At 43.1% G+C, this 21,891-nt stretch overlaps 2 protein-coding genes across 10 annotated transcripts in view; both read left to right on the top strand.

The window, feature by feature from the left end:
* Nucleotides 1–21,891, top strand: part of LOC122420188 (cationic amino acid transporter 3-like) — a 183,137-nt gene that overhangs the window by 33,248 nt on the left and 127,998 nt on the right.
* Nucleotides 1–21,891, top strand: part of LOC122420173 (cationic amino acid transporter 3-like) — a 73,739-nt gene that overhangs the window by 41,323 nt on the left and 10,525 nt on the right. For 2 of the 9 annotated variants that reach the window (XM_043435012.1, XM_043435005.1), the window contains exons 1-8: nucleotides 9,908–10,043; nucleotides 15,941–16,048; nucleotides 17,223–17,420; nucleotides 18,429–18,827; nucleotides 19,839–19,997; nucleotides 20,945–21,122; nucleotides 21,326–21,438; nucleotides 21,596–21,818. In XM_043435012.1, coding sequence (XP_043290947.1) covers nucleotides 17,396–17,420; nucleotides 18,429–18,827; nucleotides 19,839–19,997; nucleotides 20,945–21,122; nucleotides 21,326–21,438; nucleotides 21,596–21,818 — 1,097 coding nt within the window. In that variant the 5' untranslated portion in view covers nucleotides 9,908–10,043; nucleotides 15,941–16,048; nucleotides 17,223–17,395. Of the gene's footprint in view, nucleotides 1–9,907; nucleotides 10,044–15,940; nucleotides 16,049–16,450; nucleotides 16,860–17,222; nucleotides 17,421–18,428; nucleotides 18,828–19,838; nucleotides 19,998–20,944; nucleotides 21,123–21,325; nucleotides 21,439–21,595; nucleotides 21,819–21,891 lie in introns of those variants that run through there. The other 7 variants (XM_043435013.1, XM_043435006.1, XM_043435007.1 and 4 more) reach the window with 5 other exon arrangements.

Raw genomic sequence — 21,891 nt, 5'->3', positions numbered from 1 at the left:
AAAACAAAAACAAAACAAAGCCTCCTGCATTGCCAGAGGTGGGTGAAGGGGATGGGAAGTAGTGGTTGATTGACAAATGGTTACAGTTCAGTGGAACTTAAGGATGGGACGTGAAATGGGGAAGTCAAAATAAAAAGGTGTTGCTGCAGAAAAGAATGCTTGAAATTGAGATTATAGACATTGAAGATGTTGGTATTAATGAAATGGAGGATTGTTTGTGGGAAATGGCAACTGAAGTAGAGTGAAGGAGAGCTGGAGGTCAAGATATTGAGTAGCAAAGTTATTCAGTACAGTTCTGTCGCTCAGTCGTGTCGAACTCTGCGACCCCATGGACTGCAGCACTCCAGGCCTCCCTGTCCATCACCAACTCCCGGAGTTTACTCACACTCATGTCCATCCAGTCGGTGATGCCATCCAACCATCTCTTCCTCTGTCATCCCCTTCTCCTCCTGCCTTCAATCTTTCCCAGCATCAGGGTCTTTTCAAATGAGTCAGTTCTTCACTTCAGGTGGCCAAAGTATTGTCATTAAAACAAACCAAAGTTATTAAATGGATTTAAAAACAGATGGAGGAGGATGAACAGAATTAGGCAAAGTCACTGTCTTGCAAGTTTTAATGAAATCAGATTTAGGACACAATTAACGTGACTGATTCTGTCAGGTGAAACTCTGATGTACGAGGCTGACATCACCTGATCGCTGTTCTTCCCTTACCGTTGGGGGACAACCAGGTATCCCGTGTTACCCCGTATGCTGTAACAGGCAACACAGAACACTGCCCGGAACACAGTCCTGATGAAAAGCTGAGTCAGGAAGTCATCAAGCCTCTAGATCAACTGCAGCTCATCGTGAACATAAGGGACAGGTTCACATTTCGGGTGAAAACACAATCAACCAAAACCAGAATGTAGACAATTCTCCAGGGCAGAAAAATGGTCCACTTTTTATTTCGGTTAAATGGTATGACCCACAGCCATAAAAAGGAACGCATTTGACTCAGTTCTAATGAGGTGGATAGATGGACCTAGAGCCTTTAATACAGAGTGAAGTAAGTCAGAGAATAAATATTGTACATTAACACATATGTATGGAGTCTAGAAAGATGGTGGTACTGAAAAACCTATTTGTAGGGCAGCAAAAGAGATGCAGACATAGAGAACATACTTGTGGACAGAGTGGGGAAAGGAGAGGGTGGGACAAATTGAAAGAAGAATGTTGAAACATTTCCATTACCATGTGCAAAATAGATAGCTAATGGGAAGTTGGTCTATAACACAGGGAGCTCAAACCCAGTGCTCTGTGACAACCTAGAGCGGGGAGGTGGGAGGGGAGGCCCAAGAGGGATGGAACATACGTGTACTTATGGCTGATTCATGGCGATGTATGGCGGAAACCAGCATAATATTGTAAAGCAATTATCTCCCAATTAAAAATAAATAAATTTAAATATAAATAAACAAATAAAAGATATGACCCAAAGTGAAGAGCCAATACAGGCATGTCTCAGAGATGTTGAGTCCATGGGGTCGTAAAGAGTCAGATACGACTGAGCAACTGAATTGCAGTTATTTTACAACTGGTGAGCAGAATTGCAATTTCTCCTTGGAGGCATTATGCCCCCTAGAGGCTAATTGCTGTGACAGTTGGACAGTGTCTAAACTCTCGACAACACCTTAAACCACTTTATTCCACCCTGTGTAGCTGGATTTTTGAAAAAAATTTTTTTTTACGGTATCATGAGTCAACTATACTTCAATTAAAACAAAGAAGATAATGTAAGAGTCAACTACTACATTTAAGCCCTGTTTTGATGGTCTGTGTCCAGGGTCTTATCTTAGGGGTTACTTGATAGATTTCAGAATCTAGTCAACCCTTCATCAGTACCCCACCCCACTCCCTTCACCTCTCCACTTCCCGCTCCCTGGTTTTCCTTCCTGAAGACTGGAGCTCCTTACCTCTTACATCCCGTTTCCCTCCTTGCCTGTGTGCTCAGGAAACAGAACTCCTTGAAGAAGAAGACAAGGAGGACACCTTCCCATTTACCCTCTTCCACCCCTTTGTGTGAGGCTGGACGCAAGTGAGATGCTGATTCAATGCTTGTGCTGCTTGAATTAACATCAGATGTGAAATTCCCTTCCTCCTGGTTGGGGTCCAGCTGGGCTTGGGGTCTGCCCACACTGGAGTGTCTCAGGTCATGTGCAGACTTGTGGGGAGTTGAGAAGTGTAAGAGGACTGGGAGGGAGCAGGGTCTGAGTGGGGCCCCCAGTTGCACAGCCCCTATTTCTCAGGGTTCTTGGTGATCAAAAATTCAAGCAGCCAAAGAAATAATCAATAAACAATCTATAATGGGAATAGGGAAGCATTTTGTTTGAGCCAAATTGAGGATTATACTCTAGAAACAGATGCTCAGATAACTCTGAGGAACTGCTTTCTTGAAACATCTTTTTCAATACAGTCTTATACCTTGTCCGATCAAAGAGCAAACATCATGCATGACAGGGTGCCCTCCTTCAAGAGACAAACATAGTACACAGACAGTGAGATGACAGGACCCTGGTGTCTAGGAAGGGAACTTTACCTTCCAGGGCACGGACCTGTGAGAAGACAGTTGCTCATCCTTATCTTCAAAACAGATTTTCTCTTTTTTAAATTAGTTGATTTATTTTAATTGGAGGCTAATTACTTCACAATATTGTAGTGGTTTTTACCAAACATTAACATGAATCAGCCATGGGCACAAATGTGTTCCCCATCCAGAACCCCCTCCCACCTCCCTCCTCATCGCATCCCCCAGGGTCATCCCAGTGCTCCAGCCCTGAGCACCCTGTCTCATTCATCAAACCTGGACCGGTGATCCACTTCACATATGATAATATACACGTTTCAATGCTATCCTCTCAAATCATCCCACCCTCACCTTCTCCCACAGAGTCTAAACAACTGTTCTTTACATCTGTGTCTCTTTTGCTGTCTCACATATAAGGTCATCGTTACCATCTTCCTAAATTCCATATATATGGGTTAGTATACTGTATTGGTGTTTTCTAACTTACTTCACTTTGTATAATAAGCTCCAGTTTCATCCACCTCATTAGAGCTGATTCAAATGCATTCTTTTAAGGGCTGAGTAATATTCCATTGTGTATATATACCACAGATTTCTTATCCATTAGTCTACCAATGGACATTTAGGTTGCTTCCATGTCCTGGCTATTGTAAACAGTGCTGCGATGAACATTGGGGTACACGTGTCTCTTTCAGTTCTGGTTTCCACGGTGTGTATGCCCAGAAATGGGCTGGCTGGGTCATAGTGCAGTTTTATTTCCAGTGTTTTAAGGAATCTCCCCAGTGTTCTCCATGGTGGCTGTATTAGTTTGCATTCCCACCAACAGTGTAAGAGGGTTCCCTTTTCTCCACACCCTCTCCAGCATTTACTGTTTGTAGACTTTTTGATAGCAGCCATTCTGACCGGTGTGAGATGCTACCTCACTGTGGTTTTGATTTGCATTTCTCTGATAATGAGTGATGGTGAGCATCTTTTTATGTGTTTATTAGCCATCTGTATGTCTTCTTTGGAGAAATGTCTGTTTAGCTCTTTGGTCCATTTTTTGATTGGGTCGTTATTTTTCTGGAATTGAGCTACAGGAGCTGCTTGTATATTTTTGAGATTAATTCTTTGTCAGTAGCGTCATTTGTTATTCTTTTCTCCCATTCTGAAGGCTGTCTTTTCACCTTGCTTATGATTTCCTTCATTGTGCAGAAGATTTTAAGTTTAGTTATGTCCCATTTGTTTATCTTTGCTTTTATTTCCATTACTCTGGGAGGTGGGTCATAGAGGATCCTGCCTGTGACTTATGTCAGAGAAGGTTTTGCCTATGTTTTCCTCTAGGAGTTTTATAGTTTCTGGCCTTACATTTAGATCTTTAATCCATTTTGAGTTTATTTTTGTATATGGTGTTAGAAAGTGTTCTAGTTTCATTCTTTTACAAGTGGTTGACCAGTTTTCCAACACCACTTGTTAAAGAGATCGTCTTTTCTCCATTGTATATTCTTGCCTCCTTTGTCAAAGACAAGATGTCCATAGGTGCGTGGATTTATCTCTGGGCTTTCTATTTTGTTCCATTGATCTATAAGTCTGTATTTGTGCCAGTACCATACTGTCTTGATGGCTGTAGCTTTGTAGTAGAGTCGGAAGTCAGGCAGGTTGATTCCTCCAGTTCCATTCTTCTTTCTCAAGATTGCTTTGGCTATTTGAGGCTTTTTGTATTTCCATACAAATTGTGAAATCATTTGTTCTAGGTCTCTGAAAAACACCATTGGTAGCTTGATAGGGATTGCATTGAATCTATAGATTGCTTTGGGTACTATACTCATTTTCATTATATTGATTCTGCCAATCCATGAACATGGTATATTTCTCCATCTATTTGTGTCAGCTTTGATTTCTTTCATCGGTGTTTTATAGTTTTCTATATATAGGTTTTTTTGTTTCTTTAGGAAGACTTATTCCTAACTATTTTATTCTTCTCGTTGCAATGGTGAATGGAATTGTTTCCTTAATTTCTTTTTCTGTTTTCTCATTGTTAGTGTATAGGAATGCAAGGGATTTCTATGTGTTAATTTTATATCCTGCAACTTTACTATATCCACTGGTTAACTCTAGTAATTTTCTGGTAGAGTCTTTAGGGTTTCCTATGTAGAGGATCATGTCATCTGCAAACAGTGAGACTTTTACTTCTTTTCCAATCTGGATTCCTTTTATTTCTTTTTCTTCTCTGATTGCTGTGGCTAAAACTTCCAAAACTATGTTGAATAGTAGTGGTGAGAGTGGGCACCTGTCTTGTTCCTGACTTTAGGGGAAATGCTTTCAATTTTTCCCCACTGAGGATAATGTTTGCTGTGGGTTTATAATATATGGCTTTTATTATGTTGAGGTATGTTCCTTCTACTCCTGCTTTCTGGAGGATTTTTTTTTTTTTTTATCATAAATGGATGTTGAATTTTATCAAAGGCTTTCTCTCCATCTATTGAGATAATCATATGGTTTTTATCTTTCAATTTGTTAATGTGGTGTATCACATTGATTGATTTGCAGATATTAAAGAATCCTTGCATCCTTGGGGTAAAGCCCACTTGGTCATAATGTATGATCTTTTTAATATGTTGTTGAATTCTGTTTGCTGAATTTTGTTAAGGATTTTTGCATCTATGTTCATCAGTGATATTGGCCTGTAGTGTTCTTTTTTTCTTTTTTTTTTTTTTGTGGCATCTCTGCCTGGTTTTGGTATTAGGGTAGTGGTGGCCTCATAGAATGAGTTTCTAAGTTTACCTTCCTCTGCAATTTTCAGGAAGAGTTTGAGTAGGATAGGTGTTAGCTCTTCTTTAATTTTTGGTAGAATTCAGCTGTGAAGCTGTCTGGTGCTGGGCTTTTGTTTGCTGCAAGATTTCTTATTACAGTTTCAACTTCCATGCTTGTGATGGGTCTTTTAAGATTTTCTATTTCTTCCTGGTTCAGTTTTGGAAAGTTTCATTTTCTAAGAATTTTTCCATTTCTTCCAAGTTGTCCATTTTATTGGCATATAGTAGTATTCTCTAATGATCCTTTGTATTTCTGTGTTGTCTGCTGTGATTTCTCCATTTTCATTTCTAATTTTGTTGTTTTGATTCTTCTCCCTTTGTTTCTTGATGAGTCTGGCTAATGCTTTGTCTATTTTATTCATCTTCTCAAAGAACCAGCTTTTAGCTTTGTTGATTTTGGCTATGATCTCCTTTGTTTCTTTTCCATTTATTTCTGCCCTAATTTTTATGATTTCTTTCCTTCTATTAACCCTGGGGTTCTTCGTTCCTTCCTTTTCTAGTTGTTTTAGGTGTAAAGCTAGGTTATTTATTTGGTTTTTCTCTTGTTTCTTGAAGTAAGCTTGTATTGTTATGAACCTTCTCCTTAGCACTGAGTTCCATAGGTTTTGGGTTGTTGTGTTTTCATTATCATTTGTATCTATGCATATTTTTATCTCTTTTTAAATTTTTTCTGTGATTTGCTGGTTCTTCAGAAGTGTGTTGTTTAGCCTCCATATGTTTGTATTTTTAATATTTTTTTTCATGTAGTCTTACTTCATTGGGATCAGAAAAAATGCTTGAAATGATTTCAATTTTTTTGAATTTACCAAGGCTAGATTTATGGCCCAGGATCTGATCTATCCTCGAGAAGGTTCTGTGTGCACTTGAGAACAGGGTGAAATTCATTGTTTTGGGGTGAAATGTCCTATAGATGTCAATTAGGTCTCACTGGTCCATTGTATCATTTACAGTTTGCTTCCTTGCTAATTTTCTGTTCAGTTGATCTATCCATAGCTGTAAGTGGGGTATTAAAGTATCCCACTATTATTGTATTATTGTGTTACTGTTAATTTCCCCTTTCATACTTGTAAGCATTTGACTTACATATTGTGGTGCTCCTATGTTGGGTGCATGTACATTTTTAATTGTTGTATCTTCTTCTTGGATTGACCCTTATATCATTATGTAGTGTCCTTTTTTGACTCTTTTCATGGCCTTTATTTCAAAGTCTATTTTATCTGATATGAGTATCACTACTCCTGCTTTCTTTTGGTCTCCATTCATGTGAAATATCTTTTTCCAGCCCTTCACTTTCAGTCTGTATGTGTCCCTTGTTTTGAGGTGGGTCTCTTGTAGACAGCATATATAGGGGTCTTGTTTTTGTATCCATTCAGCCAGTCTTTGTCTTTTGGCTGGGGCATTCAACCCATTTACATTTAAGGTAATTATTGATAAGTATGATCCCATTGTCATTTACTTTGTTGTTTTGGGTTCGAGATTATAAACTGTTTCTGTGTTTCCTGTCTAGAGAAGATCCTTTAGCATTTGTTGAAGAGCTGGTTTGGTGGAGCTGAATTCTCTCAGCTTTTGCTTGTCTGTAAAGCTTTTGATTTCTCCTTCATATTTGAATGAGATCCTTACTGGGTACAGTCATTTGGGTTGTAGGTTTTTCTCTTTCATCACTTAAAGTATGTCCTGCCATTCCCTTCTGGCCTGAAGAGTTTCTATTGAAAGTTCAGCTGTTATCCTTATGGGAATCCCCTTGTGTGTTCTTTGTTGTTTTTCCCTTCCTGCTTTTAATATTTCAAAGCAGTTTTCTTTACCTCAAGGTTAAGGCAGATGTGTTTTGAGGGTCTGACAGGCTGTCTTTGTTTACACAAAGTTCAGGCTGAAACACAAATAAGCCAAACTGACTTCCCCATATCTCAGTATGTGAACATTTTCTCCATCACAGAATATAAAATATCTTAAAAACATATGACCCTGCAATTCTACAGCCGAGGATAAACCCAGAAGAGTTGAAATCACACTTGGGGAAAGACATGTGTACACTCGAGTTTATAGCACCATTATTCACAGTAACTAAGACATGAAAGTAACGCAAGGGCCTATTGACCCTTGGTTAAGCCAATGTGATGGCAGAAATTGAAGAGGAACTAAAAAGCCTCTTGATGAAAGTGAAAGAGGAGAGTGAAAAAGTTGGCTTAAAGCTTGACATTCAGAAAACTAAAATCATGACATCTGGTCCCATCACCTCATGGGAAATAGATGGGGAAACAGTGGAAACAGGGTCAGACTTTATTTTTGGGGGGCTCCAAGATCACTGCAGATGGTGACTGCAGCCATGAAATTAAAAGACACTTACTCCTTGGAAGGAAAGTTTGACCAACCTAGATAGCATATTAAAAAGCAGAGACATTACTTTGCCAACAAAGGTCCATCTGGTCAAGGCTATGGTTTTAACAGTGGTCGTGTATGGATGTGAGAGTTGGACTGTGAAGAAAGCTGAGCACTGAAAAATTGATGCTTTTGAACTGTGGTTTGGAGAAGACTCTTGAGAGTCCCTTGGATTGCAAGGAGATCCAACCAGTCCATCCTAAAGATCAGTCCTGGGTGTTCATTGGCGGGACTGATGCTGAAGTTGAAACTTCCAATCCTTTGGCCACCTCATGCGAAGAGTTGACTCATTGGAAAAGACCCTGATGCTGGGAAGGATTGGGGGCAGGAGGAGAAGGGGATGACAGAGGATGAGATGGCTGGATGGCATCACCAACTCAATGGGCATGAGTTTGAGCAAACTCCGGGAGTTAGTGATGGACAGGGAGGCCTGGCCTGCTGCGATTCAGGGGGTCGCAGAGAATCGGACACGACTGAGTGACTGAACTGAACTGAACTAAGCCAGTGTGGTAGATACCAATAACAGAGTATATTCAGCATTTAAAAAGAAGAGAATATAATACATGCTACAACACGGATACACCTAGTGGACATTATACAAAGTAAAATAAGGCTGACAAGAGAGGACAAATATGGGATGATTCCACTATAATAAAGTGGTCAGAGTGGTCAGATTCATAGGAAGAAAGTAGAATGGTGTTGCCAGGAACTGGGAAAGGAGAAAAAAGGAACTGTTGTTGAATGTGCACAGAGTTTCTGTTTTGCCAGAGGAAAAAATGTTCTGGGGTTTGGTCGCACAAAATGTGAATGTACTTAACATGGAAATGGGGCAGGTCATTGACCTCCATGTCCTCTGCCTGCCTTCTGTCTGTGCTAAAAGCTTAGCCAAAGAATAAGTTTAATCCAAGAAATGAGAGCATGCAGAAACAAAGGAAAACAGTCAAAGGAGAACAAATAATAATAATAATATGGTGACTAAGTTAGTCACGGACCTTTAGTTCCTTCTCAAGGGCTACAGACAATATTCTGAGAGCATGTAGATACAGACAATTCCACCAGCTGTAAGAAGTTTACTAACTGATGACCAGAGTGTAGCCATGACAACAGCTGCCCCAAATCTGAGAACTGGCCTCAAGGAAGTGGGAACAAGCTGACGTTGTTACTGAAGATTAACTGTACCTAAAAAAATCAAGACAACGCTGGTCAGCTCACTGATGACCACTTTTAAGATGACTGTCTGTTTCTGAATGTATCCCCCTCTCTGAGTCTATAAAAGCTCTTGTGCTGTGCTCAGTCATGTCTGACTCTTTTTGAACCTATGGACTGTAGCTCACCAGGCTCCTCTGTCCATGGGATTCTCCAGGCAAGAATACTGGAGGGCATTGCCATGCCCTCCTCCAGGGAATCTCCCAACCTAAGGCTTGAACCCAGGGCTTCTGCATTCCAGGCAGATTCTTCCCTGTTTGAGCCACCGGGGAAACCCAAGGATATTGGAGTGGGTAGCCTATTCCTTCTCCAGGCGATCTACCTGACCCAGAAATCGAAGTGGAATCTCCTGCACTGCAGGTGGAATCTTTACCAGTTGAGCTACCAGGGAAACCCATTAAAGCTGTTACTGTCTGCTTGTTGGGGTGGTGGGCAGGGGAGTTGACCTTTGGCAGTAGTATAACCCCCCACCCCCCATTGGTGGCATCCAAAATAAAGCAAACTTTCCTTCCACCAACCTGGCCTCCTTAATGGCTTTTGAGGAGCCAGCAGCCCTGCTTTTGGTTATGACACGACTGAACTGATTACTTAAAGAGGGTAAAATTGTCAATTTCCTGTTATTTGTACATTGGTGGTGGTTTCATCGCTAAGTTGTGTCCAACTCTTGTAATCCCATGGACTATAGCCTGCCAGGCTGATCTGTGTATGGGATTCTCCAGGTGAGAATACTGGAGTAGGTAGCCTACCCCTTCTCCAGTGGATCTTCCCAACCCAGGAATTGAACCTGGTCTCCTGCATTGCAGGCAGATTCTTTACCGACTGTGCTATGAGGGAGATGTCATTTGCATGTTACCCCAGTTAAAAACATCTTTGAAAATCCCTTGATGGTAACCACAGAAGTGTTCAGGGCTGACAGGAACTTTGCATAAGCTTCCGGTCCTCCCAGCCTCCTCCCCACCCCAACTACCCAGGGGTTAAGGGTTGTCTTCTGTGCTCAGGGACTTCCCTCTTTGGTTTTTGGACACACATCAGCTCCTGCCCTGCGTGACTTAACCTCAGCCTCCCTGACTGCCCCAGTGCTCCAGGCTCTGCTCCAAGGATCCAGTAAGTCTCGGGTCACCCTTTTCTGTGGGAGACTGGGAGCTGAGTTCACATCTTCCCAAAGAGACCTCGGCAATCCTGAGTGTGGTGGTTGGGGGGCAGCCTGGCTCCAGTCTGATGGTGGAGAGACCCGTTTTTCAGATGAAAGTAGAAGGATCTGGGAGCTGTTGTGTTTGTGTGAGAAGAGGAGGGGCTGGGAGAGATTGGATCTGTGTCCAAAGGCTCTTAGACCGGTTTTAGACTGATGCTCACTCAACACTCAGATGACCCTCACATAGAGTTTGTGATACGGGTACCACTGCCTTCAGTCTTCTCTCTCCTGTCTGCCCTCCATGTCTGCAGATGCCTCCTCTAGGAGCTGAGCATTCTGCTGAGAACGACTCAGTGGTATTTCGTGTTAAGTTACCTTAGAGTTTTGTACACTCAGCAACTCTGTGAAGTTGGCTCTCCTGTTTATCACTGGCATCATTTTGTTTTAAATTGTGGTAAAATACACATAAATTTGCCTTCGTCACCACTTTTAAATGAACCGTTCAGCAATTTTTGGTAAATTTACATAGCTGTGGCACCAATTTGCAGAACTCTTTTTGTCTTGTAAAACTGAAACCAGGTTCTCATTTAACAATGACTCCCTATTTTTCCTCTCACCCAGGCCCTAGTAAACCACCATTCTATTTTCTGTCTCTGTAAATTTGACTATATCAGGTACTTCATAGAAGTGGAATCATAGCAGTATTTGTCTTTTAGAGACTGGCTTTATATCATTTAGCATATTGTCCTCAAGTTTCTTGTCCACAAGGGTATTGTCCCTGTTGTAGCATGGGTCAGAATTTCCTGTCTTTTTATTCCTGAATAATATTCCTCTGTAGGTACAGATCACATTCTGCCTATCCAGTTTTCGTGGATGTCCATCTGGGTTGCTTTCATCTTTAAACTATTGTGGAAAATGCTGCTACAAATATGGGTGTGCAAACATTTCCTGTGACCTCACTTTCAGTTCTTTTGGGTGTACACTCAGAAGTGGGACTGCTCAACCACGATGGTAATTTAAGTTTTGGTTTTTGAAGGAACCACCATACTTTATCCACAGCAACTGCACCATTTTACATTCCAAACGACAGGGCTCAAAAGTTCATCAGCAGCATTTGAACAAGAAGGAAACACGGGTCCAGAGAAGTATATGACTTGATGAAGGGCAGAGAGGTGTTCGTGGGGCCAATATCCTAATCATAGATTCCTGACTCTTTGAATGCTTACCCTCAACCATAGTGTTCAACTTGGACCTTAGAGTTACATGGACAGAAGCCCACCGACCTTAACTCCTGTTCACTGAGTCAGCCTAGCCCTGCAAAGCATGTGTAATGGGGAGACATTCTATGTCCCAAAGGATAGAAATCAGAATCTGTCATTTCTGATTCAGAATGAAGATTAGTCCTCCCTCCCTCCAGGCATTTGGGAAGCCATCTGTTTTTCCTGTTTTTGTTTTTTTTTAATCAAAATTTAATAATACTTTATTCTTAAAATTTTTACACCTTTTTAGTTGGAGGATAATCACTTTACAATGTTGTGTTGGTTTCTGCCTTAGAACAAGGAGGCTCAGTCATAATTATATGTATATATCCCCATCCCTCTAGGTCATCACGGAGCTCCAGACTGAGCTCCCCGTGTTATACAGTGGCTTCCCACGAGCTATCTGTTTCACACATAATCATGTATAAATGTCAGTGCTACTTTCTCAGTTCGTCCCACCCTCTCCTCCCTCACCTGTGTCCACAAGTCTGTTGTTAAATCTTCATCTCCATTCCTTCCCTACAAATAGATTAATCAGTCCTATTTTTTAGATTCCATTCATATGCATAATATACAATATCTGTTTTTCTCTTTCTGAGTTTTTTCACTCTGTATAACAGACTCTAGGTTTATTCACCTCACTACAAGTGACTCACATCCATTCCTTTTTATGGCTGAGTAATACTTCATTGCATATATGTACCACATCTTCTTTACCCATTTATCTGTCTGTAGACATCTAGGTGGCTTCCATGTCCTGCCTGTTGTAAACAGGGCTGCAATGAACATCCAGGTACATGTATCTTTGTGATTTGGTTTGATTTGACTTTGAGTTTCTCAGGGTTTATGCCCAGCAGTGGATTGCCGGGTCATATGGTAGTTTCATTCCTAGTTTGTTAAGGAATGTCCATCCTGTTCTCCATAGTGGCTGTGTCAGTTTACTTTCCCACCAACAGTGCAGTAGAGTTCCCTTCTCTCCACATCCTCTCCAGCATTGATTGTTTGTGGATTTTCCAGTGGTGACCATTCTGACTTCTGTGAGGTGATAGCTCACTGACATATGGACACAGTGGGGGGAGGAGAGGGTTGAACAAACTGGGGGATTAGGATTGACATGTATACACTACATGTGCAAAACAGATAGCTAATAGGAACCTGCACAGAGCACAGAACCTCAGCTTGTAGCTCTGTGGTACCCTAGAGGGTTGGGATGGGGGATGGGGTGGGAGGGAGGCCCAAGAGGGAGGGGACATATGAATACATATAGCATTCACTGGGCTTCCAATGTGGCTCAGCAGTAAAGGATCCACCTGCCACTGCAGGAGACGCCAGTTCGATCCCTGGTCTGGGAAGTTTCCCTGGAGAAGGAAGTAAAAACCCGCTCTAGTATTCTTGCCTGGAGAATCCCATGGACAGAGGAGCCTGGCAGGCTACAGTCCATGGGGTGGCACAGAGTCAGACACGGCTGAGTGACTAAACAGCAATAAAGCTGATTCACTTTTTTTATATATCAGAAACTAACACAACATTGTAAAGCAATTATACACCAATAAAAAAATTTAAAAAGATAATAGGCAAATAAAATCAGAAAGAAGGAGGAGATACTATAAATGGTACTTTAAATATGCAGTCTTATAAGAAACTACAATGAAAAACTATATGCCAACAAATTGGATAACCTAGACAAAACAGACCAAATTTTTAGAAACATCCAACTTACCAAGACAAAATCAGGATAAAATAAATAGTACAAATAAACCAATAACAAACAAGTAAGGAGGTTAATTGGAAGGACTGATGCTGAAGCTGAAACTCCAATACTTTGGCCACCTCATGCAAAGAGTTGACTCATTGAAAAAGACCCTGATGCTAGGAGGGATTGGGGGCAGGAGGAGAAGGGGACGACAGAGGATGAGATGGTTGGATGGCATCACTGACTCGATGGACATGGGTTTGAGTGGACTCCGGGAGTTGGTGATGGACAGGGAGGCCTGGCCTGCTGTGAATCATGGGGTCGCAAAGAGTCGGACACGACTGAGAGACTGAAGTGAACTGAACTGAAGGAGGTTAAATCAGGGATAAGATACCTCTCAACACAGAAAAGATAGTTTCACTGGTGAATTTCACAAAACATTTTGTTTTTAAAAAACTGTTATAAATGTTGGCTGCACCAGGTTTTAGTTTCTGTGCATGAGCTTTCTCTCTGGTTGTGGTGAGGGGCTACTCTTTGCTTTGGTGTGCATGCTTCTTGCAGTGGCTTCTCTTATTGTGGAGCACAGGCTCAGTAGTTGTGGAGCACAGACTTAGTTGCTCTGTGCCATGTGGGATCTTCCCAGGCCAGAAATTGAACCTATGTGCCCTGCATTAGCAGGTGGATTCTCATCCACTGTGCCACCAGGGAAGTCCAAAACGTAAGAAGATCAACAAACACAAAAAAACAACATTATTTCTAGACTCCTTCCTTTTACAAGATAATGGAGAAAACTCGTGGTGTATGTGTGTGTGTTCCCGAGAGGGTCCCCTCATAATGGAAGAATTTTTGATGATACCATGATTGGGATTTTTTTCATCCTCTTCCCAGGTCACATGGTTTTCTTTCAACTCCCCTATGATTTAGTTTCCGTTCTGTCAGGGCTACCCTGGCTTTGGGATTTGGATTGGTTTCCAAATGCAACCAAGACAGGAAATCCACTGGTCCAAGGCACAGTGATGAATTCATGTCAAAAACAGGATGCATGGGGGAGGGGGCAGAAGCAAGAGAGAGAGAGAGTGAGAGAAGAAGTGTTTCCATCTGAGACAGAAAATAGGCAGGAGGAGGAGGCACAGATGCGAGGACTAACACGCTGAAGACTGGGGTGGGGGCAGGGGTGGGGCAGGTTATCAACTGTGAATCACAGGTCACAGTGAACTCAACATCAATTTAAAATATTCACATATAATGTAAATACAAAGCATCCAAACTCAGTGATGGTTAAAGAATTGAGTAATAATTTCAGACACTTCAGGTAGTACATAAAAATGAAAAGGTGTTAGTATTTGAGAGACAGAGGTCAGAGGGCAGGGAAGTTAGGGAAGGGATAAAGATCAGGACACTCACTTGGAAACACACAGTAACTGTTGAATGAAAAAGGAAAAAGAGGAATGTGAGTGTACCTCTGACAGTTACTGTGGTCACCGTGAGATGAATTAAAAACATGGGAAATTATGTTGGAAAGATGAGAGGGTGGGGAGAAGGCAGCAGAGGTGGACCTGAGTGACTCTGTCATGAATCATAACAGGAAGAAAGTGCCTGACAGTTGGGGTGTCTACTGGACATCCCAAGTGGATCAGTGGTAAAGAACCTGCCTGCCAATGCAGGAGACGTGGGTTTAGCCCCTGGGACAGGAAGATCCCCTAAGGAGGAAACAGCTACCCCCTCCAATATTCTTGCCTGGGAAACCCCATGGACAGAGGAACCTGGCAGGTTACAGTCCATGGGGCCACAAAAGAGTCAGACATGACTGAATGACTAAACAACAAGAAAATTCTATACAATGTGATATCAGACATGCCATTCTCGTGGCTTAAGTCTCTGTCCTTACATTATTTTAAACTCTGTATGTTTTCTTCTATTATGTTACAGTTGCTTAAAAAGTCAGATTCTTTTAAAAACCAATGTGGAATTTTTTTCAATATAAGATATGTGGGCTGGATTCCAAATGTCCTGCTGTTGTGAAAGAGGGGAATGCTCCTTACTACTAAATCCTAATACCTATTTTAGATGTCTTATTTTTTAAATTTTAGACTTTCACTTATTGGCTGCTTCAATTTGAAAGATTTTATTTTCATTTTATTGAAGTATAGTTGATTTAAAAGATTGAGATAATTTCTCCTGTACTGCAAAGTGACTCAGATATACATATATATTGATAATATTCTTTTCAATGACAGTTTATCACAAGATACTGATTATAGTTCCCTGTGCTATACAGTAGGATCTTGTTGTTTATCTATAGATAAACAAACTATAGAATAGTTTGCATGTGCTAATCCCAAACTCCCAGTCCTTCCATCTCCCTCTCCCTTGGCCATCATAAGTCTGGTCTCTATATCTGTGAGTCTCTCTGTGTTTCATAAATCGGTTCATGTGGCTTGTATTTTAGATTCCACATATAAGTGATGTCATATGGTATTTGTTTTTCTCTTTCTGACTTACTTCACTAACTATGATAAGCTCTAGGTCCATACTGCTGCAAGGGGCATTGTTTCATTTTTCATGGCTGAGTAATATCCCACTGTATGCATGTATGAATATATATGTATGTGTGTATATATATATATATATATATTTGTTGTTGTTTAGTCACTCAGTTGTGTCTGGCTCTTTTGTGGCCCCATGGACTATAGCCTGCCAGGATCCTCTGTCCATGGGGTTACCCAGGTGAGAATACCAGCTTGGGTTGCCATTCTCTTCTCCAGGAGATCTTCCTGACCCAGAGATCGAACTGGGAACTCCTGCATTGCAGGCAGTTTCTTCACGTCTGAGCCACCAGGGAAGCCCTCATCATATTGTTGAAGCATTTAAACTTTATTGCTCTTGGGGCAGATAATCTTGTCCTCTATCCTCCTAGGTTCTCTGTCAGGAGCCTGCAAAGAAGACACACGAAGGGCAGATGAACAGGAGAAAGAACTACATCTACAACTAGCCTTCTGTTTACATTTCCTGAGGAATGAGGCAGGTGAGGTCTAGGCTATATATTTACAACTAGACTTCTGTTTGCACTTGGAGATGCAAATGACAGGAACAGGGCAAATAGCTGGACTTTGCCTGCTGTGGACATGTTACTATAGCAATCATGGCAGAGACTGAAAGGGGTTAAACCCTGTGTGTGTAAAAGATCAAGAGGTCACATATTTTCTATCTTTGGGGAATCACACATGTGAGAAAGTCTCCTTGGGGGGCACCTCCTATGAGGGAGCGCCATCCCATAATCGGTGATGTCCAGACCCCCACAGGCCTGTGTGCTGGAATCCATCTAGGAAAAAAAGCTGCACACACCTGTCAGGGAGGGTCCTAGAGCAGGGTAGGTGTGGAAAAACAAACCAGGTAATTGGCCAAGGTAAACAAAGACGGGAAGAACTGCTCTACCTACACAACTTAACAGTGTCTTTATGGGGCTCCTCCTCCTTTGGGAGGACGCCCACAGCCTTCCTCTTGGGTGTGAACTCTGCCTGGCTTCTGTCTTAACTAAACAAACTGTTCCTCTGAGTGCTCCTGCACAAGTGTGCTGTGTCTCCAGTAATATACTTTTACCGTAATTTTAGTTTTTGCCTCCTGGGGAGATGCTTTTTTTTTTTTCCTTGTTATTGGGGAGTAGAGCCAGGAGAACCATGTTTCTAGTTTCTAGCCCCGGATGAACTGGTGACTAAGAGTCTTGGTTTTCATCCAGGCTACTCAAGCCCAATTCTTGGGCAGAGAACTAAGCCAGTGCTCACGGCTGTCTCTCTCTCCCTCCCAGATCATTTGGGGCTGAACCCCAGGATTTCAAGGTAAACTGCAGGTCTCCCAAACTGCTGGTTGGAGACTTCTGACTCTCTCTCTCTCCCAGGAGAACTTTCTCTCACTCTCTGCTTTGTTCTCTTTCCAAGACCTGCAGGGCTTAATCTAGGTCCGCTCAGTGAAGGAGCCCTAGTTATCTTTTTCCTGCCCCTCTGTTTCCCTCATTCTGCCTAAACGACAACCCCCGGCCTGTCACTCACCCAGGCAGAGCTTCCTCATCAACTTTGGGAGAACCACACCCAGAATCAAGGCTCAGCACCTACCACCACTGCCAGCAAATTGCTCCCACTTTGTTGTAGCTGTTGTTTAGTCACTAAGTCATGTGCGACTCTTTTTGACCCTGTGGACTGTAGCCTGCCAGGCTCCTCTGTCCATGGGATTCTCCAGGCAAGGATACTGGAGTGGGTTTCCATTCCCTTCTCCGGTGGATCTTGATCGAGTACCAGTCTCCTGTACTGCAGGCAGATTCTTTACTTTCTGATTCCCCAGAGAAGCTCAACCTGGAAGGATTCCCTTCAAAAGCCAAATGGGCCAAGAAAAGGAAAACTCAGGTTTGCTTTAATAATGTCTGGCCTTTATTTAAGTTGGGGGTTGGAAAGTGGCCTAAAACTTGGTCTCTAGATTATAATGCGATCTTACAATTAGATCTTTGTTGCCACAAAATGGGAAAATGGACTGAGGTTAACTCTCCTGGCATTCTAAATGACCCCCTTCTAACTTCTCCCAGTTCTCAGGGGGAATCCAAGCTTCCCCCATGCCTGTTGTTGTTGTTTAGTCACTCAGTCTTGTCTGACTCTTTGCAATCCCCTTGACTGTAGCCTGCCAGGCTCCAGGTTCCATTACTGCTTCAGATTCTGTAGTATTAAGACACAGTATTTGTAAAAAGAAAAACTGCTAACCATCATATGACAACATACGGTTGCCACAGATGTACAATTTTTTTTTTTAAGGCTGTATATTGAGGCACAATAAGTGGATGTATGTTTGTGCTTGTACATGTACATTTGAGCAGTTAAGGGAGAGACAGAAAGCATTTCCTGAGTCTGCGGGTCTTAATTGCCTTCAGCTCAAGACAATCCAGGGATTTCCCAGGGGTCTCAGTGGTAGAGTCCACCTGCCTCTGCAGAAGACACAGGAGGCTCAGGTTTGATCCATGGATCGGGAAGATCCCCTGGAAGAGATCATGGCAACACACTCCAGCATTCTTGCCTGGAGAATCCCATCACAGGGGAGCCTGGCGGGCTACAGTCCACAGGGTCTCAAGGAGTCAGACAGGACTGAGCACAGACACACACCAAACAACCCATATTCAAAGTGGCACATTTTGGGGGAGACCTAATCCTCTCCACCTCACTTCTCTTTCAAAAGCCTTTCCAGTAACTTTGAAACATGTTAAAAGATTTCTTTGTGTTTGAAGAAACCAAAGCTCAGAGATGGAGACCTTGTCCCAAGTGTCCTTTTACCACCTGCCCCTCATCGTTGCACTGCTCCGTGGACTTGGACTCCCAGGGCCAAGGGCGGGTGGACCTTCCTGATGGCTTCATGTCTTGTTTCCTCAGCACCTCACAGCTCCTCAACTCCATCTAGGATGCGGTGTCAGGATCTCCACCAATTTGGTCAGAAGCTGGTCCGCAGGCGGCCCCTGGAGCCCACTGAGGATTCTGAGAGTCCCACGGCTCCTCTGAACATCCTGAAGCTGGTGGCCTTCGGTGTGGCCAGCACCCTGGGGGCTGGCGTATACATCCTGGTGGGAGAAGTGGCCATGTTCATTGCTGGACCAGCGATCATCATCTCCTTCTTGGTGGCAGCCCTGTCTTCTGTATTGTCTGGGCTCTGCTATGCCGAATTTGGGACACGGGTCTCGTGGACTGGTTCTGCATATCTCTACAGCTACATCACCATGGGAGAATTGTGGGCATTCATCACTGCCTGGAACCTCATGCTGTCCTATGTCGTTGGTGAGGAGATGGGTCAGGGGTAGGTGTGGGGCTGAAGTTCGGGAGACCAGGAGCAGGCATTTGGGTCTTCGATCATGCATGAGAACTTGGTCATCCACTCTGTGAGGGGAGGAGGGGAATAGCGTAAGGAAAAGTCCACAACTTCATTCTTTTCAGCTCTCCCCTGCTTTCCTTAAGAGATGGACCAAGAACCCAGATGGAAAGGGAACCGTGAGGAGTGGATGAGAGGGAGGCATGGGCCACAGGCTCATCCCCTCACTATACTGAAGTATCTGCTTAGCGGTTGCCTTCAGAGTTTCCATTAGCATTTGAACTAAAATTTTAATCCTCATCACCCAGACAACTTGCTCTCACTTCCCTCGTTTGTTGCACAACTTTGATCTCCCACAAACATTAAATAGTTGACCTATTATAGAATTATCTGGGTCTATTTTCCCCACCCCATGAAAAGAAACTTTGAGATTTGATATTTTGTATTTTTTCCCCAACATACATGACTTTGTGTATTTGTTTTTGTTGTTGTTTGGTCACTAAATTGTGCCCAAGTCTTTGCAACCCCATGGACTACAGCACACCAGGCACCTCTTCCTCCACTATCTTCTGGAGTTTGCTCAAACTCATGTTCACTGAGTTGGTGATGCTGTCCAACCATCTCATCCTCTGAGGCCCCCTTCTCCTTTTACCTTCAATCTTTCCCATGTTGGACACCTTCTGACCCGGGGAGCTCCTCTTCTGGAATCATAACTTTTTGCCTTTTCATGCTGTCCATGGGGTCCTCCTAGCAAGAATACTGGAGTGGGTTGCCATTTCCTTCTCCAGGGGCCCACGTTTTGTCAGAACTCTTCACCATGACCCATTCATCTTGAGAGGTCCTGCATGGCATGGCTCATAGTTTTATTGAAATATGCTAGCCCGTCACAATGACAAGGCTGTGATCCATGAAGGGGTCTTGGTGTATAGGGGGGTACAATTTATAATTGTCAACAAATGATTCTTCTTATTCTGCTTCAGTCACAGGCAGCGTGGCCAGGGCCTGGAGCATCGCCTTCGACAGCCTGATTGGGAACCACATCTTTCAGGCCTTAGAGGGAACTTTCTCTCCATATATGCCCTACTACCTGGCCAAGTATCCAGACTTTGTCGCTTTGTCCCTGGTGCTGTTGCTCACGGGTGAGACAGGGATCCAAGTTAAGATGGGAAGAGTGGCATGTGGGGTGGCGGGGGAACTAGGGTGGGAAAGGCATGAGGTAGCGGAACTGTGGGAACTAGAAATTAGGGTCTGTGATACAAAAGACAGAAAGCCAAGACATAGACCGTTGTGTCCCACTCTTGGCATTACTGACCTTCTACGCTGAAACAGCCTTTGGTGTTGGGGGCCGACCTGTGTACTGTAGGATTTTCTTAATTAATCACTGTCAGGTGTGTAGCACCTTTAGCCTTCATTCACTAAACACCTGTGGCTCACATTTCCCAAACTGTGACAAACAGGATGTCTCCAGACATTGCCAAATGTCCCTTGGGGACACAAATCACCCACAGCTGAGAATCATTTACTTAGAGTGACAAGTTTCTTCCTCTGTACTGAGACTTTTTTCAATTGGGAGGAAATTAGCATAGCATAAAATTAGCCATTTTATTATTTTTCATTAGTCTTATTCATATATAATTGACATACAACATTATATCAACTCAAGGTGAACATCATGATGATTTGAGAGATGTGTATATTATGTGACTGGAGTAGGAAATGGCAACCCACTCCAGTAATCGTGCCTGGAAAATTCCATGGACAGAGGAGCCTGGCAGGCTCCATGGGGTCTCAAAGGGTCAGAGTGACTGAGCCCATATCATATGATAATGGCCACAGTAAGAAACTAACCATGTTAAAGTATGCAACTCAGTGGTACTTAGGGCATTCAAGATGTATAATGATCACCTTCTTCTAGCTTCAGACATTTTCATCACAGCAAAAAGAAACCTAGTACCCACTGAGCAGTGACAGTCCATCCATGTTAATCACACAGCCCTCTAACCCCTGGCAACCACTAGTCTGCCTTCTGTGTCTATGGATTTGATTTGGTTGTCTCGGAATGTCTCACATTCCATCTTTCCCACAGGAGTACTGGTTCTGGGAGCTCGTGAGTCAGTCCTAGTTGGAAAAATATCCACAGGCATCAACCTTTTGGTTCTCAGCTTCATCATCGTCTCTGGCTTCATTAAGGGAGACCTGCACAACTGGGAGCTCACGGAACAGGACTACACATTGAACACGTCTGAATCCGGTGACATCTATAGGTCAAGAGGGTGCTCTGGTCCTTGTCATGCTTGTGGGGGCTGGTGCAGAGATGGGAATCTGGCGGGATCTAAAGAGATCTGGGCTGGTGGATCCGGATAACAAGGTCGTGGAGCCCAGGGCTTGAGGTATTAACTGTGAAGTCCGGTAGAGATGACTGAACACACCTCCCTCATGGTCTTTCTTGCTTCTTCTCTCACTGTAGCTTGGGCCCTCTGGGTTCTGGAGGGTTTGTGCCCTTCGACTATGATGGAATTCTCCACGGAGCAGCTCTATGTTTCTACTCGTTTGTGGGTTTTGATGACATTGTCACTAAAGGTAACAGGGCCATTGTGTGTCCCATCAGGAAATTGGGCTGCCCTTGGGCATAGGGTTTGATAGAAGATTTTTCAACACTCTGAAGTTCAAGAGGAGAGTGGATTTTGTGCTGCGCCATCAGTGTTTTCCTAACCCGAGATGTTCACCCACCCTGCAGGGGAAGAAGCCCCAAATCCTCACCGCTCCATCCCCATCAGCATCGTGACCACGGTCTTCTTCTGCTTTTTGGCGTATTTTGGTGTCTCGGCGACTCTCACCCTCATGGTGCCCTACTACCAGATTCAGCTTGACAGCCCCTTTCCACAGGCTTTCCTCCATGTTGGGTGGGGCCCTGCCAGATATGTCGTGGCTGTTGGCATCCTCTGTTTTCTTTTATACAGGTCAGTGTCAAGGGTTTCTCTCCGCGAACTGTCAGATGCTCAGGTGTTTCAGCCCTTGGGACTGAGAGATGAG

This window comes from Cervus canadensis, chromosome 18 (genome assembly GCF_019320065.1).
Source record: "Cervus canadensis isolate Bull #8, Minnesota chromosome 18, ASM1932006v1, whole genome shotgun sequence".
Taxonomy (NCBI): domain Eukaryota; kingdom Metazoa; phylum Chordata; class Mammalia; order Artiodactyla; family Cervidae; genus Cervus; species Cervus canadensis.
The sequence above is the reverse complement of the archived record's forward strand: the minus strand, read 5'-3'. Positions and strand labels throughout refer to the sequence as shown.